The sequence below is a fragment of the Hemicordylus capensis genome, chromosome 1 (assembly GCF_027244095.1).
Source record: "Hemicordylus capensis ecotype Gifberg chromosome 1, rHemCap1.1.pri, whole genome shotgun sequence".
Classification (NCBI taxonomy): domain Eukaryota; kingdom Metazoa; phylum Chordata; class Lepidosauria; order Squamata; family Cordylidae; genus Hemicordylus; species Hemicordylus capensis.
Window position 1 is genome coordinate 69,268,494 of NC_069657.1, and position 17,270 is coordinate 69,285,763.

Genomic DNA, 17,270 nt, shown 5'->3' on the forward strand with positions numbered 1-17,270 from the left:
CAGCTTTCTAAACACCTGTGCTGTGAGTAACCACACATCTAATATCTGAACCTGTGTCCAAGAAATATTTGGGGGTTAGTGACATATTGGGGGCAGTCAGCAAAGCTGCACAATTGATTAAGTTTGCCCATGTTCCCGCAGTATGAAACATTCTCAGACAATGTCCAGATTACTAAATATTACCAATGTTAATTAAAAAAAAATAAAAAACCTCCAATAGCTGATTATGTGTCCAATAAGTTCTGCTGGGTTCACAAACAATCACTTGCAAGCTTGAGGTCTAGACAAGTCTATTTGATTCTGATTTTGGGTTCACAGACAATCACTTGCAAGTCTCTTTACTAATTCTGAAGTTCTTAACAAGGGTAAGAGCTTCTAACAGGTTTTGGAGAGACTGAGCATGCTCTCTTCTGGCCAGCATTCAAGATGTCAGTCGTGCAAGACAAGTGAGTTTCTGATAGATTCACCTTCAGGGTAAGGGCACTGGCTTCAACTAGAGAGACTGAGCATGCTCTGTTCTTGCCAGTTCTCCAGGCATTTCATAGAAATTAACATTTGTCCTTTGGATGCACTATTGCAGTCATTCTTTTTGTGTGTTTCAGAGCAACTTTGTTACAAAATTACATATACAGCCACATCTGACGTTTTTCTGCAGAACTTGGCTTGTCTTTCTTCGATATTTTAAGCAGGAATGAAAATGTGAGATGGGTTTTGGGCAGAAAACGAAAAGGAGCTTCATTTGACCATACTGAGCATGCTCCAATGCTTATGCGCATGCTCAGATGCACAGGGAAGGGTTCCTTGAGAAGCAGGGGAAAGCGTCGCTACACCTCTCGCTACCCGTTACGGCCAAGGAAACTACTATTCCCATCATGCATCGGTGGGACCGTCGTGCTTTCCCCACAGTCCAATTGGAGGGGCGTTGAGTGTTAGGAAGTGGCTGGCCAATGAGGTCGAATAAAGATCTGCGGCGGTTAGATTTGAATATGGACGGTGGAGAAGAAGGTGATTGAACAGAACCGGGAGTTTTGGATTCCGGGTGAATAATTGCGAGGTGAGCTTTGTTTTCCTGGGCTGAGACCAGCTACAGAAGTGTGGGAGTAAGTGCTGGTTTGTTTCTCCTAATCGTAACGGCTTTGTTGCGGTGCAAAAGGAGCAAGATATTGGCAGCTGTACCGTTACCCCCCAGGAGGAGCTATGGGCTCCGAACTGTTGCGACTCCGAAGTCAGCGGTTGCTTGATTCATGAGTCTTGAGAAAGAGACAAAGAGTTCTCTAGTGTAGTAATAAGCTATTCCCACGAGCGAACAAGTTTAGCCGTAGGGGCGTGCGATAGAGGGACGTACGAATCTGTACTTCTCTGAGGCTTGTCGCGTTCATCGGATAAAATATGACTGTAGCATAAGTGCATGTAAGCAATGAAAGAAACCGGTGTTTAACTGTTTATAAATGACTGACGTTTAAATACAGTTGTAGTTGGGACACTATTTCTTCTTCTTCTATACTTGGTGACCCCTATTGCTTCCTCAACACAGCAGACCCTTGCTAATTCCAGAAATGAGGGTGAGGGGTTTATTGAATGAGAGAGAACCAGCCTATAAAATAAATACCTCAACATTTTAAGTCCTCTCTTGTTGTGAAGAAGAAATAGGGGGTGAACCCTATATTAAACTGCAATAACTGTTTGCATAACTGTCTGTTGCTATATATTGAACTGCTCTGATCAACATACAGGCGGTCCTGAATGCCTGTGTGTCCATTCCATACGCATACAACTAATTGTTTTAATCTCTCTTAATTGTTGGAGTCTACAGTCTTGGGGTGACGTAGCCACGCATTGCTGCTGGTGCTACAAAGAACCATGTCTGCGGATGGGAATGAGTGGGAGCTGAGCAAGGAGAATGTGCAACCTCTAAGACAAGGAAGAGTCATGGCTACCTTGCAGGAAGCTCTAGCACAGCAGGACGTTTCCAGCCACGCTGCCATCCAGCAGCAAAAACGGTGAGCTGTTTCATTTCTCTGCACATTCATTATACTCATTTTAAGTGAGGGTGTGTGGTTGGTTCTATGCTTTACAGTTTACACAAAAACAGTTGCTAATTGCAGCAAATGAAGTGTGAGTGACATGTGAATCTTTAAATACTTGTGCACACATGCCTGAGAATCCTAACTGAGCAGGACATCTCTGTTCTCTGCACATACCACATAATTCATGTGGTAAACTGGGGGAGGTTTTCTGCCCTCAACTAAGGACCTCGGTCCTCCCCCAGACAGTTCATTAAATTCCTTGCTAGAGCTGTCATTGGGCCACTGTGATGTAGTGGTTAGAGTGCTGGATTAGGACCAGGGAGACCCGAGTTCAAATCCCCATTCAGCCATGATACTTGCTGGGTGACTCTGGGCCAGTCACTTCTCTTTCAGCCTGAAGCCTAACCTTCAGGGTTGTCGTGAGGAGAAACGTAAGTATGTAGTATGCTGCTCTGGGCTCCTTGGAGGAAGAGCGGGATATAAAATGTAAAAAATGAAATGAAATAAAATTGGTCTCCAATGAGACAAATAACATTAAAATCTTCCCTGTTCCATCTAGAACCAGGGTGGACTCAAAACAGCAAAATGCCTCAAAAACACTTAAAGAGCATGCAGGCCAGAGTGGGCATCACAGGGAGACAGAATGAAGCACTTTTCCAGCACAGATACAGGTTAAAGTAATTAAATCTAGTTTATTTAAGTAAGTATAAAAGGCAGGACAGATTACAGTGTGACAAGATAAAAATGGTCAAAATGCACAAGACTAGACAGGAGGCTCAGTAGGTCTTAATTTGCAGTTCAGAAAACAAAAGCTTGCATCATGGTAATGTCTGCACACTCCACAGAGCCATTCAGGGTAGACTAGGCTAATAAATCTAAACTAACAGAGAACGTAGTATTCTAGTCCCAAGAAGTCCCCAGATAATAGCTGGCTTCTGCTCTTAAAGGGAAAAGATGGTGTTTTCCCTTTCTGACAAGTGGAACTTCAGTATGTGTAAACTGGCAATCTCCCTGTTAGATTGGAGCATACCTCTCAGGCAGAATGGGATTCAGTGCTCAAAATTCTGAATTCAAAGACTCAGTGTTTCTCCCCGATAGTGGTGGGTCCTTGGAAAATAGGTAAATGTATTTAACTGTCAAATTAACAGTAATTCAGGGTTATCTTGGCATACAGAAACACACAGAGGTCACCTGATTCAGAACAGGCTTGTGCGGGAAAAGAAATACACAGAGACAATGCAAACATGATATAAAAAATCTCAAAATGGAGTTCAGAATCCGAGGAAGTTGGATTGATATAAAGCTTCAAGGAGCCTTTGGGCTAAACAAAGGCCTGTTCCATCACAGCTCTTGCTTCACAATTTGTTGCAGATGTGTTTGCTGTGTAACGTCTGGAGATGCCCTAACAGTATAAACAAAGTGAAGCTAAGAAAGCTTGTGTTGTACTAAGCAAGGCAACACAGCTGGCAGGCTTTGTGTGGACAAAGAGTTAGAAGAAGGGGATTTATTTTAAACTTACCATGTAAGATGTGATTTCCTAGATTTTTGCTTCTTTGATAAAAGGTGTGAGGCTTAAACTCAATTCTAGAGTAAAGCTCTAGAAATGTTCTAGAACAATTCTATATTAGTTCTATCCTACAATATAGGATAGTTGCTATGAAAAATACGGAGTTCTGTGATACTGGGAAAAGGAATTTTCCAAAATATGATATGTTGCCACTTGGGTAATTTTAGGGATGTGCACAGAACTGGGCTGGGGAGTGCATCTTTAAGGGGAGGATGCTCCACTTTCCCCTCTCCCCTCCCTCCACTTTCCCCTCCCTCCACTTTCCCCCCACCAGCGTTCCATTTTTTTAAAGTCCATTGGAGCGGCAGCATACCTCCCTGCCACCCTTTTGCCCCCTTTACTGGAAGTATCTGGTGCACCTGTGCATGCCGGGCACAGGTGTGCACATGTGGCTGGGTGCACACATGGCAGGCACATGCGTGTACCCATGCCTGGTGCGTGCAGGTGTGTAGGGTACTTCTGGTAAAGAGGGCACCGGGGTGGCAGGGAGGTACGCTGCCACCCTGATGGACTCTGAAAAAAGGAGCACCAGCAGGGGAAAGGTGGAGGGAGAGGTAAGTACACCCTCCCCCGCCCTTAAAGATGCACCCCCCCACCTTCGAACTGGTGGAACTGTCCACTGTTCGAACTGGTTCAGAGGCCCATAAAGGGCCTCTGAACCGGTTCCATGAATATCTCTAGTATCTTTCTTAACTCTGTACTCTAAACTGAGAAAAATCTCTAATGCTAAGTTGCTTAATGCTAACTTATGCCTGAAAATAATCAAATTGTATTCATAATTAGGCAGATGTGAATTAGAGAGCACTTTCTATATTGCTAATAGTGTATGGTTGAGCTACTTAAGTGTTTTTAATTTCAGGGAATTTGAATCTGAAATTCGCTTTTACTCTGGTGATGACCCACTGGATGTCTGGGACAGGTAAACTTATTTTTTACAAATGAGATCTCAGCCTTATATCTAGGTGGCTTTTTCTTGTGTTCATAGTTGTGTTTCTACCTTTTTAGGTATATCAAATGGACAGAGCAAACCTTTCCACGAGGTGGTAAAGAGAGCAACCTCACTGCTGTGCTGGAGAGAGCTGTTAAAGCCCTACATGAGCAGCACAGATATTACCAAGACCCCCGCTACCTCAGCCTCTGGCTTAAATTTGTGAGTTATAGTCTGTGTGTTTTCTCAGGTGTTTATCTTTTAGCTGTTTGGGCTTTAGGGTTTGTTCAAACAGGAAAAAATAGTTGCTATATCCTGTAAAAATAAATTAAACGTCATCATCAAACTAAACATCAACATCATTCTAACATGTTATACTTCATCTAAATGAGTTTTCTTGAGGTGCATCACACCTGGTTTTGCCCCCAAACATTCTCTATGTCAACGGATCCTATCTATGTGATCACATGGTACAAACTGGAAGTGCACAGATACATTTTTGCAGCAATTTCTGCAGTCATATCCGTACTTCTTACAATGGTGTAGTAGCAAAAATGGTTGCAAAAGTGTTTATTATTATTATTATTATTTAGTTAAAATATTTATACCTCATCCCTCCAGTTCAATACTGTTTGGGGCAGCTTTCAACAATAAGATAGACACAGATACAAGTAATGAAATAAAATAAAAATTTAAAGTCAGATTAAAAGCAATTATTAGTTTCAAACTAAAACTGAAAATTACAAAAAGCTAAAGAACCTACCAGATATAACACAATAATAATGGTATTAAAAAGCCTCCTTTTTAAAAAGGTGTGTTTTAAGATGTTTTTTAAAAACACTGAGGGAGGGAGCATGGCAAAGCTCTTCAGGGAGGGCGTTCCAAAGCCAAGGGGCCACAACCAAAAAGGCCCTGCCTCTAGTCCCCGCCAACCGGATCTCTGTTAGTGGTGGGGTCATGAGCAGGGCCTGAGATGATGATCGGAGGGCCCTGGCAAATTCGTATGGGTGAATGCGATCCGACAGGTACCCCGGCCCCAAGCCATGTATGGCTTTAAAGGTCAATACCAGCACCTTGAATCTAGCCTGGAAGTGGACTGGTAGCCAATGAAGCTGACGCAGGATGGGTGTAATACTCATGAAGTGACTTGCACCCACGCATCCTTGTGGCAGCATTCTGAACCAACTGAAGATTCCAAACAGTCTTCAAGGGCAACCCCACATAGAGCACATTGCAGTAGTCCAATCTGGATGTTACCAACACATGAATGACTGAGGTCAGGTCTGACTTCTCCAACTAGGGTCACAGCTGGCGTACCAGCCGTAGTTGGTAAAAGGCACTTCTGCACACTGCCGCTACCTGGTGGCGCAGTGGTAAAACTGCTGCCCTGTAACCAGAAGGTTACAAGTTCGATCCTGACCAGGGGCTCAAGGTTGACTCAGCCTTCCATCCTTCCGAGGTTGGTAAAATGAGTACCCAGAATGTTGGGGGGCAATATGCTAAATCATTGTAAACCGCTTAGAGAGCTTCCAGCTATAGAGCGGTATATAAATGTGCTATTGCTATTGTGCCTCCAAGGACAACATTGGGTCTAGAAGCACCTCCAGGCTGCGGACTTTGTCTTTCGGGGGAGTGTTACCCCTTCCAAGACCAGATTTACCTCATTACTCAGATGATCAGTTCTACCAACCTGGAGCACTTCCGTCTTAGCTGGTTTGAGTTTCAGCTTGTTTGCCCCCATCCAGTCCAGAACAGCCTCCAAGCCCTGGTTCAGAGCATCCACTGCTTCCCTGGTGTCTGCTGACTTAAAAGACAGGTAGAGCTAGGTGTTGCATATCTTTGTGTGTTGCATATGATTGTGAGCCCTTTGGGGACAGGGATCCATCTTACTTATTGGTTATTTCTCTGTGTAAACTGCCCTGAGCCATTATTGGAAGGACGGTATAGAAATCAAATAAATAAATAAAATATCTGGACAAAAATTCAATTTTTCCTCTTCCAAGCATCCTAGAAGGGTCTCTTAAAAAATAATAATAATAATACACACCAGACAAAATGCCCACTTTCTGGAAAAAAGCATTGCATGTTAAAGAGTCAGAGCTAGTCTGCTTGTGATGTACCACATTTTAATTTTTGTAACTCTTTTGTGTGTGTTTACTTGGAAGTACCATGGAGCTCAGCAGGTCTTAGTCCATTGTAAGTGTGTGTTAGGATTGTACTGTTGGCATGCAAGTAACTTAACAGTTCTTTCTTCATTGATCCTAACTTGGAGAGTTGTTGGCAGGCTATATATTAAGTCAGCGGTTCCCAACCTTGGGTCTTCGGATGTTGCTGAACTACAACTTCCATCATCCCTAGCCATAGTGACCTATGGCAGTTGTAGTCCAGCAACATCTGAGGCCCCAAGGTTGGGAACCCATGTGTAAAAGTAATCATTTGCATATCACTTTCACAAACATGACAGAGATCAAAAGAGTTGGCCATTTGCTTCTGAAACATTTGTCAAATTAATCTTTACAAGATTGATTAAAAATAAAAACCCGGGACAATCCTTGATTGGTGTTTTTTTTTTTTTTAGAAAACAAAATAGAAAAATAATGAAACAAATTTTTCCCCACTTCCCTCCTTTTCTTCAGTGTTTGGTGTCTGCTGGCATTGCACTTTCAAACTTATTTTTGGAAGCTAGAGTTCTAGGATATGTGTCTAATGAGAGCCTGGATTCTAAGAATTTAACGTTTATCACATTAACACTTATGACTAATCCCTCTCACATAACACTAGAACCAGGGGTCATCCCATGGAATTGATTGCCAGGAAACCTAGGACCAACAAATGGAAGTACTTTTTCACACAAGGCATAATCAACTTGTGGAATTCTCTGCCACAAGATGTGGTGACAGGCAACAACCCAGATGGCTTTAAGAGGGGTTTGGATAACGTCATGGAGGAGAGATCTATCAACAGCTACTAGTCGGAGGCCTATTGGCCGCCTCCAATGTCAAAGGCAGTATGCCTCTGAATACCAGTTGCAGGGGAGTAGCAGCAGGAGGGAGGACATGCTCTCAACTCCTGCCTGTGGCTTCCAGCGGCATTTGGTGGGCCAATGTGTGAAACAGGATGTTGGACTAGATGGGCCTTGGGCCTGATCGAGCAGGGCTGTTTGTATGTTCTTATCACATTCTCAAAGTGCAGCAAGTCTATGTAAAATTATTATTAAGTGTGCTTTGGAGGCTGCACGTAGTTAGCCTCCAAAATTAGGAAGCTGCCTTCCAGTCCATCCATTACCTAGAACGCTGTCGGACCATTGATCCATCTAGCTCAGTATTGTCTACTCTGACTGGCAGCAGCTTCTCAAGGTTCCAGGCACAGTTTTCCCCAGCCCTACCTGGAGATGCGAAGGACTGTCTAATGCCAAGGACCGTCTGCATTCAAAATAGATGCTCTTTCACTGAGCTAAAGCTCCACCCCAGTTGGATAACAGGTGACATTTGCTGTCTCTTGAATATAGATGGTCAAGGAGCATCTATAGGATGAACCTCAGTTGTACAAAACCTTCTCAATATTGCAGAACCTCTTCAGGCAGAAATGATATTGTCAGGACACGTACAGCATACTATCCAGGCAACATATCCAGTACTGAGTATAAAGGAGTAGGGGAAAATAGATACCGTAGAATACCCTAACCTTTTTGGAATGCTGGTGAGGAGTTGCATGTGGGAGCATTCAGAATTGGAGTAACTCGGTTAGGGAAGAGACCTAAAAAAGAGAATCCGCCTTCCCCCTTGATTCAATAAAGATTTCACACTTCTGTTGTATTTTACAGGGGAACTGCTGCACTGAGCCTCTGGATGTGTACAGCTATCTACACAGCCAGGAGATTGGCATCTCACTGGCACAACTCTACATCACATGGGCAGAGGAACTTGAGGCTAGAGGAAACTACAAGAAAGCTGACTCCATATTCCAGGATGGGCTTCTGTGCAAAGCGGAGCCACTGGATAAACTACTGACTCATCACAGGTAACCTACAGTAAGAGGGATAATGGGCCTGTGGGAACTTAAGGCAGGGTGGATGCGTGGGCGGGAAGCTCACAACCAGAAAGCTTGGGCTTCTCGGTGATGGATAGGCCATAGCTTTGGTCTTGCTGCTTCTGTCTAGGCAATTCCAGGCACGTGTGTCTCGACGGGCATTAAAAGAGCTAGAGGAAGACTGTGATGTTGAAGAGGAGTTGGGATTTCCTGCTTCTGAATCCCAAAGAGCCACACTGGCAGAACTGAAAGGAAGGGGAAAGAAAACAGTGAAAGCTCCAGTCAATCGTGTAGGAAGTGCTGTGAAGTGTAAGTTGAACTTGACTATGCTAGAAAGAACAGGGCTACTAAATTTCAGTCGGTGAATGGTGGACACTTAACTTTGGTATGTTCTTCTAGTCCCACATCAAGGGCAGAGACTCCAGAATCCAGGACTTCGCCAAGTGTCAAATTGCCCAAGCTTTGCTGTATTTAATGAAAATAGAGCTGTGGCTTCTAGAGCTGAGCCTCCAGCACTTGTACCTCAGCCATGGGCTGCACCTCCAGCAGTAAAGGCCAAGGAGAATGAGATACAGGCAGGCCCTTGGAACCTTGGCAGGGTAAGGAGAAGCAACAAAATCTGTTCATTGCAGCTGGAACATACAGATGCCTGTTTAGGAAGAGTTTCATGTATTCTGTCAAAAGTAAAGTTTTGCTTTGGGACGGAACACTTGTAGTTCTGACTCAATCTAAAACTGAATCTCCTGAACCTAAAATTAAACATCTCTCTGTGTTTAGATGCTCCAGAACCTCAAGGTGCTTGTTCTGAGCATTTTTTGGCTAATAACATTTCCACTCAACTCCCTCCTATAGGACACTTGCCTTCAGCAATTGGCTAATGTATGTTATATTCTTACTTGACTAGACTGATGGAAGTTTCCCACTATTTTCTTACAGATCATGTAACTAGCGCTAGATGTTGAAATGATGGTGTAACATATTTAAAGTTGGAATCACTAAACTGATGTTTGGTTAATAAGATAAAACTGCTACTATTCCCCACACAGTCCCCTTGACATTTACTTTGGGGTGAGGGACCAGAATGGGACCAGTGATAACCAGAAGAAAAACACTTTTCCATGTGGTTAGTTTTGTTTCCTTATTCTGGCTTGCAGAATTTGGTATATATTAATACTCATTTCTGTTGAAATATACCAAAGGGTGGCCAACAAAATCAACAGTTTTAATTGTTTTGTTTTAATGTAAACTGCCCTGAGCCATTCTTGGAAGGGCAGTATAGGAATCGAATAAATAACATCCTGTACTGTGCAGAATGTTATAATAATCTGTGCAGTGGAACATTGGCATTAGGACCCACACAGTTGTCCTGATGCTGTTTTAAGTAGTTCTGGAGCGTCCATGTCAGGCAGTCCAGTCAAGGCTGCCTTTCTCCTGTTTCACAACAGCCCTAGCAGATCCCTAACACTGCGCTGAATGTTGGCCACCAAGTACACTTTGCTGTTTAGGGCAAAATGACTTCCAGATCATGATCTTAAGTTCTAACTAGTTGGTTCTGTAGTGCCCTGAAAAGGCTCCACCTTGTACGTTAGCTTTGATTTATCCTGCTCTTTTTAACCAATGACAAAGAAATTTCAGTCATTTCCAATGATGTTTTACAAGCTTTGGCATTTATCTGTTCTGAGAAAAATTAACCGGGCTGGTGTAACTGATGTATCCAAGGACCAGATAGGATGCATGGGCCTGATGATATGTAAAGATACTGATCCTGTGTTTCTTCCTTAGCGTTCTCAAAACAATGTAAACACTAGTACTGTGGCTCCTGCTGTAGTTCCCAATTTCACTCCATATGTTGAAGAGTCTGCCCAGCAACAAGTCATGTAAGTTTTCTGCTTCGAACTATTAAATAAGTGAAGAGGGAAAGGACGAGGGACTCTCAAAACTCAACGAAAGCTAACTTGTTAAGATGCCTTGGGGAGATGATCCCAAAGTGGTTTGCAAAACAAAATGAAGGGGGAAACTTGTTCAAAATGGGTCTCTCTCTTTCTCTCTATCTATAAGCTACATTAAAGGTTTTTGGCTATGGGACTTCTTGTTGTTACTGAGATTTTTGTTCAACAGATTAAGACCAGAATAATGACTATTGATTTACCTGAATTTTTGTCTGCCTTTAGTAATATCTAAGGGGCCAGGAGATACCAGTAGTCTCTAAAACATGAAAGAGATTCTAGGGCCTGTTAATAAAAATTAGAGGGTTTTTTTTAGACCATGAAAGGTTGACAATGTATATAATCTTGCCCAGAAATGGTTATGAATAAAACATCAAACCATCATTTAAAGCATTGCTTTAACCAACATGCCCCAAACTCAAGATTAAAGTGTGTTAAGCATATCCTTCAATACACAGTGAACTACAGTATATGTGGCATTCCTTTACATAAGAACATAAGAATAGCCCTGCTGGATTAGGCCCAAGGCCCATCTAGTCCAGCATCCTGTTTCGCACAGTGGCCCACCAGATGACGCTGGAAGCCACAGGCAGGAGTTGAGGGCATGCCCTCTCTCCTGCCATTTCTCCCCTGCAACTGGTACTCGGAGGCATCCTGTCTTTGAGGTTGGAGGTGGCCCACAGCCCTCCGACTAGTAGCCGTTGATAGACCTCTTCTCCATGAAGTTATCCAAACCCTTCTTAAAGCCATCCAGGTTGTTGGCTGTCACCACATCTTGTGGCAGAGAATTCCACAAGTGGATTATGCATTGTGTAATGCATAATCCACTCTACTTTAATAAATCTACTTGGCCCTTGAAGCAAGAGATGGGGATCTGTCTATTTAAGAAATAACTTGTTCTCTAAAAGGAGAATGCTACAAGTAAACTTTGTAAAATTCCTAACTTTCAAAGTCCATAGTGCTCCCGCCCCCTGCATATTGGCTTTGCCATCTCTGAATAATAATCTTCCTACTGCCACATGTTCTATTGGTTTCTTATCCTTTTGCTTGCCTAATAAAACAACCCTTGACTGAAACGTGTTTCCAGTTTTTATGCTAGATATTGTTTGAGTAATTTCTGGTGATTCTAGGGGTTTTCTTTGCCTTCTAATAACATTTGAAATCTTTAAATATAAACCCTTAGATTCCTCAAATAGACTACTATATGTTTCAACAACAATCATAAGCTATATGTGCTCTACTGTAGAGAGTCTGGTGTGTTTTGAAATTTAAAGCAAATACTTCATAGCATTGCTGTCTTAGTAGTTGGTTACATATGGAACTTGGTGATTTTTCCTTCTGATGTGTTTCAGGCTGCTGCAACAGAGTTGGATTTTAATTTGGGAGTTCTGAATGTACTTGTTGCATTGTGTAAAAACAAACTTTAAAAGTGTATTTCTCTGATAACTTGATCTTCTGTACTCTGTTCCATCCTTACTCCTTGGTCCTCAGGACTCCCTGTAAAATAGAGTCTAGCATAAATTGTGTGTTAAGTGCCCGAAAGCCTGTCAAGGAGGAGGATCCACTGCATCGTGTGCAAAGCCTTCAGCAAGATGTTCAGGAAAAAGAACAGTCAATGTACTGTAAAGAAAAAGTGTATGCTGGAGTGGAGGAGTTTTCCTTGGAGGAGATCAGAGCTGAAATCTACAGAAAGAAAATAAGAAAAGAAAGGGAAGGTATTTGATTTGAACTGCAGAAACAGAAAAGTCTCCAGCATGTTCAGTGTCAATTGGTATTAGAAAAACTTTAGAATGCATTCATGACTTTACAATGGTAACTACAGTGAATGTCCTACAGGTTTACCTGATAAGCACTTTTGGATTAAGCTGTAAATTAAGCAAATGCCATGCTTTTCATCATAAAATGGCACCTCTCTTCAAAGAGCTCTTTCCCTGAAGAGAGCTTTCCTGAGTCGGGTTATACAGCACTTTTGTCTTACTTGCCAGTAGATCCTTCCAGTAGGTCTTTGCATAAGTGGCAAGCTTTGGATTAAAGAATTGGAGACAGAATAGTCAGGGCAGAACTAGTTATAGGCCCAGTTCAGATGTATGTTAAACCATGGTTTAACATTATGTGAGCAGGCCTAAGCCTTAGGATAGCTCTCTCCCACTTTCCCTTCCTGCTGTGCATGAGGGATCTAAAGCTCCCTCTCCTGCTTTTTTTTTTGTTTTTGTTCCAGTTCAGAACAAATGGCTGCTCTCCATTTTTGTCCAAATACAGGAAACTGGTTTGTTCCAGACTGCAAACAGAAACTTGAAAATCTCCTCTCGCACACAAAGGGAGAGGAGATCTTACAAATCTGAGAAGCTATTCTCACGAGCAGCAGAAATCGGGCTAAGGGAGCCCAGCCCAGTTTCTGCTGCTTGTGTGTACCAACAGGAGCCGCATGGCTCATGGCGGCAGCTCGTCGGCAAGCCTGCCACTTAAGCCCAGGTTTTGGGTGCATGTGTGCCCAAAATACGGATTATCAGATCGTGTGACAAGTAGCTGCGACGGACACACTCTGGAAGGGGATACACCTGAAATACACAGTGCACTTGTGCGGTGCATTACTGGGGCTCCAGGGGGTGGCGGGTGGGGCGCTGCATGATGGTGCTTCCCTTCACCCGACCTCTGAGCTGCTGGGCGAGGCGTGGGCAGAGAGCAGGAGAACTGCAGCTCGTCTGTGCTGCCGATCTGCCTGCCCAGAGCCCTGGCTGTAATCGTCTGCAGGGTGGTAAGAGCTTTCAGTCCTCCTCCCGCAAGAGAGGGTAGCCATCTCACGTGATCGTGAGGAGAGCATCTCTGACTGTTGTACCTGCTCACACAAAGTAAACTATGGTCTAGCATTGTGTCTGAACCGGGTTGTTCGTTTGTTTGTTCATTCGATTTCTATACCGCTCTTCCAAAAATGGCTCAGGGCAGTTTACACAGAGAAATAGTAAATAAATAAGATGGATCCCTGTCCCCAAAGGGCTCACAATCTAAGAAACAACACAAGATAGACACCAGCAACAATCACTGGAGGTATTGTGCTGGGGGTGGATAGGGCCAGTTACTCTCCCCCGCTAAATAAAGAGAATCACCACGTTAAAAGGTGCCTCTTTGCCCAGTTAGCAGGGGTAACACAGGACTGGTCCTAAAAAAAAAAAGTTAGGTCCCCGCTCTCCCTTTGCACTGTGTAGTTCAGTTTGCTTTGCAATTTAATGTTGAATATTACACATTAGCAGGGGAACTTGAATGGAGCTGCCACTTCTGGTAGCATCCCCATATTTCTGATTACAGAAATGGTTCTACTACCTTAAGCCTTGAAGACCACACATTTATGAGGTGAGCTAGGGCAGTACTTGATCTTTCTAGCTACAGTTTTGCTGTGAAGAATTTGTGGTCCTTCTATTTGTTTCCTTTCATGTAGAAGAATTACAGGCTATAGCACAGAAGAAAGCTGAGTTACAAAAGAAGATTGATGAGATGGAAAGGATGGTGAAAGAGCAGCAAGCTAGCCATGAGAAGAAGTCATATACACAGGTAATAGCCCACCATAAAGTAAAGGTAAAGCGTACTGTCAAGTCGATTTCGATTTCTGGCACCCACAAATTGTTTGCTTGCAGTAAAAAAGGACAATCATTTAACTTCTTTGTAGTAAGCAATGAGTTTTCTAACGCTTAGAACGGGATTTGAATAGTATGCTGCTGTTGGATACATTTGGCGGGGTAGTTTGTGACCACCTGTTCTTTGTTCCTTCAGTTACTACAGCAAACAGAGGAACAAAAGTCTGACACAGCAGAGGTTTTGAAGCCCACTATAATCCAAAGACAACTCTCTCTTGCAGATACTCCAGCATTTGTTGAAAGATCTCTTTCAGATTGTTTTTCCTTGAAAAGGTAGGGTGGGAGAAAAGAAAGTTATTAAAATATACGTAGTTGGGTTTTTTTGTTTTAAGGAAGAGCAGAGAAGGATGGCTTGATATGTTTCTCTTCTGATCTGAGCAGTTTTTGTATTTTAAAAACTACTATACTCTTTTTTTTTTTTTTTAAATAGCAGACTTGAACTGGATGAGAATATTCAGCACAAAACATCAAGCTCCAGTGGTGAGTTTAATTTGTAGATTCCTGCTTCAGGGGAGTTCCTCAGTGTTCACTGGAATAAAACTTTGAAGCCTGGCTAGAGTTGTTCAAGGCAGACGTATTGTTGGCTATAGAGGGTGTGCCTTTACCACTCTGTGTAGTGGGCCTGAGCTTTTGTTCCTTTACTTTTGGTCTGTTTCAGGGAACCCCATAACTGTGGGGATCCTGATCATTACCCAATAAGGACTTACCTTGATCAGTAATTCGGTTTGTTATGGTTGGTCAGTAGGCTTTCTGCCTTGGAGAGAGATCATGGTCAATAGCTTGATTAAAACATTAATTTGGTGTGCACCAACTGTGAAAGGCAACTACCATGCTAGGGGTTATCAAGAAAGGAACTGACTGTATTGGGATGCTTTGGTATAAACTGATGGAGCTGCTGTATTAGTTGAATACAACTATGCGGTGTATCCCAATCTCAAAGGATTCTGTAGAACTAATTTGGGAAAGGTTGAGAAAAAGGCAACTAAAATGATCAGGCAGTTGGAGCACCTTCCCTGTAAGGAAAGACTAAAATGTCTAGGGCTTAATTTATGGGGAAGGAAAATGCTGTTTAGGTTATGATAAAAGACTCGTAACATTATGCATGTCATGGCAAAGGTCAATGGCAAACTCTTTAGTAGTATAGGAGAAAAAACCTGGAGTCATCCAGTTAAACGGACTGGTGATGAATTCTCTATATCGGTCTTAAAAATATTTCTTCACACAATTCACGATGAACTTCAGCTAGATATGCCACTAATTGCTGAGGTGATTCTCGCGATCACCCAAAAGCGGGCTAAGGGAACCTAGCCCGCTTTTGGGCAATCATGAGCTGCAACGGGAGCCGTGCGGCTCACGGTAGCTAACCCTCCTAAATACCCCTCCCCTAAGACAAAGTTAATGGAGCAAGTGCTCTGTTAACCTCGTCTTTTTGCTTGTGTGTTGCCATGGTGTGCGGCGACACATGTGTAGACCCCCAACTGGGAGGCTGCAAGCAGCCTCCTGGGCTTGGGGATCTCTCCAGGATGCCCCGAGCACATGCGCAGGGCATCCTGGAACTTCCGGGGCCTGTGTGGCCCCCAATCCCTGCAGCCCCTGCCGGCTCCGTGACAGAGCCGGCAGTCGTGTGGGCGGCCAATCCAGCCGCCCAGGGCTGCCTACCGAACGTCTGCGGGGAGAGCGGGCTAAGCCTGCTCTCCCCGCAAACCCCCTTATGGCTCTTCTCACTGATCCTGAGAAGAGCCTCGCTGTATACTTGCACAGAGGGGCATCAGTGTGAGAGGGCTATTGTTTTCTTCCCAGAGACCACTTCCCAGGTTGCCCATTGTGGGAAACAATAAGACCATCAAACCCAGCATTTTATATGATCTGAGTAGGCTGAACAAAAGATTAATCTAGGCTAGTATCCTCTTCTTGAAATGGCCTCTGGGATGCCCACCAGAAGGGCATGCAAACTACAGCTCTCAAACGTAGGCAATTAAACTGGATCTTATTGACACATCCATTTTTATCACTCAACAGATAATACAGTATTACAAAATCAGGTTTAGTGAAATAATTGTGCCATTTGCAAGATTCTTGGTGGGAACAGTTTGGGAGTTTTTTTGCGACTGCAACAATTTGAGAAGCGCTATACTATAACCAAAGACTCATGGCTTCTGCTTGATGAGGGTTGACAGTTGCCCAGAAGTATGATTTATAGGCATTACATGAGAGGTTTTAAAGTGCCTACTCTATGTTCTAGTGATCTGTTCCTAATCTCTCTAATAGTGGAACATGCATTTGAACTGCCAGTGCTTTTAGAAGAGTGATACATTGTGGATATCCCTCCCACCCCACCCCACCCCACGCTCAGTCAATGTGAACATGGGCCATCGGACTTGGTTTAAACGAAACCTTTGTAATATATTTAGTAAAACAAATTCTCCAAATAGCAATAAGATGCACCGACTTTCTTTTCCAGATTGTGAGATCCCTTCCACAACTAATCTTGCTACACCATTCTCCATATATGATGAGTCATTTGCTTTAGAAACTGAGAATGCCAGGTAAATGTAAAGTAACTTCTAAGCAGAAAAGTGCCTTCAGTTTTTTGTGGGGCGAAAGTAGTTCATTAGGAGGGTTTCCTACTTTCGGATCAACTTTGTTGTCAAGGCCTACCCATTTACTCCACGATCTTATAACTTTGTTCATTATTTTCCCCCACTTATACAATTTTTTTTAGTTCTTAAGTAGTATTTTTACAACAAATGTGTCACTTTGTAACCAAGGAGTTATAGATTCAAGCTGTGAAATCATTGCATGGATTTGGTTGTCATTAGAAATTAAAGTGTTGCTATATTTTACCTCAGTCTCTCTACTGACCCTCCTCCATCAGTGCGTACCAGACGTCCACTTGCTGTTCGCAAACCTTCAGAAAGTGTTGCTGCCAAGGAAAACATACCTCCTGAAAACTTGGTAAGGTTTGTTTGTATTGTGGAGATCTATATCCTCCCTTTTGAATAAACATAACAGTGAAGTCTCTAAAACTGCTTTACATGTTAAAGGTAAAGTGTGCCGTCGAGTTGGTGTCGACTCCTGGTGACCACAGAGCACTGTGGCTTTCTTTGGTAGAATACAGGAGGGGGTTACCATTGCCATCTCCCG

The 17,270-nt window shown here is 43.1% G+C and overlaps 1 protein-coding gene across 5 annotated transcripts in view; it reads left to right on the top strand.

Moving 5' to 3' along the window:
* Positions 1-899: 899 nt before the first annotated feature.
* The window catches only part of BUB1B (BUB1 mitotic checkpoint serine/threonine kinase B), a 41,650-nt gene continuing 25,279 nt past the window's right edge, over positions 900-17,270 (top strand). Inside the window, exons 1-14 of one of the 5 annotated variants that reach the window (XM_053287186.1) lie at positions 900-1,054; positions 1,807-2,000; positions 4,454-4,513; positions 4,600-4,744; positions 8,346-8,542; positions 8,682-8,860; positions 8,951-9,150; positions 10,334-10,428; positions 11,989-12,212; positions 13,931-14,043; positions 14,263-14,399; positions 14,557-14,606; positions 16,588-16,672; positions 16,976-17,081. In XM_053287186.1, coding sequence (XP_053143161.1) covers positions 1,861-2,000; positions 4,454-4,513; positions 4,600-4,744; positions 8,346-8,542; positions 8,682-8,860; positions 8,951-9,150; positions 10,334-10,428; positions 11,989-12,212; positions 13,931-14,043; positions 14,263-14,399; positions 14,557-14,606; positions 16,588-16,672; positions 16,976-17,081 — 1,731 coding nt within the window. In that variant the 5' untranslated portion in view covers positions 900-1,054; positions 1,807-1,860. Of the gene's footprint in view, positions 1,055-1,083; positions 1,101-1,802; positions 2,001-4,453; positions 4,514-4,599; positions 4,745-8,345; positions 8,543-8,681; positions 8,861-8,950; positions 9,151-10,333; positions 10,429-11,988; positions 12,213-13,930; positions 14,044-14,262; positions 14,400-14,556; positions 14,607-16,587; positions 16,673-16,975; positions 17,082-17,270 lie in introns of those variants that run through there. The other 4 variants (XM_053287185.1, XM_053287189.1, XM_053287187.1 and 1 more) reach the window with 4 other exon arrangements.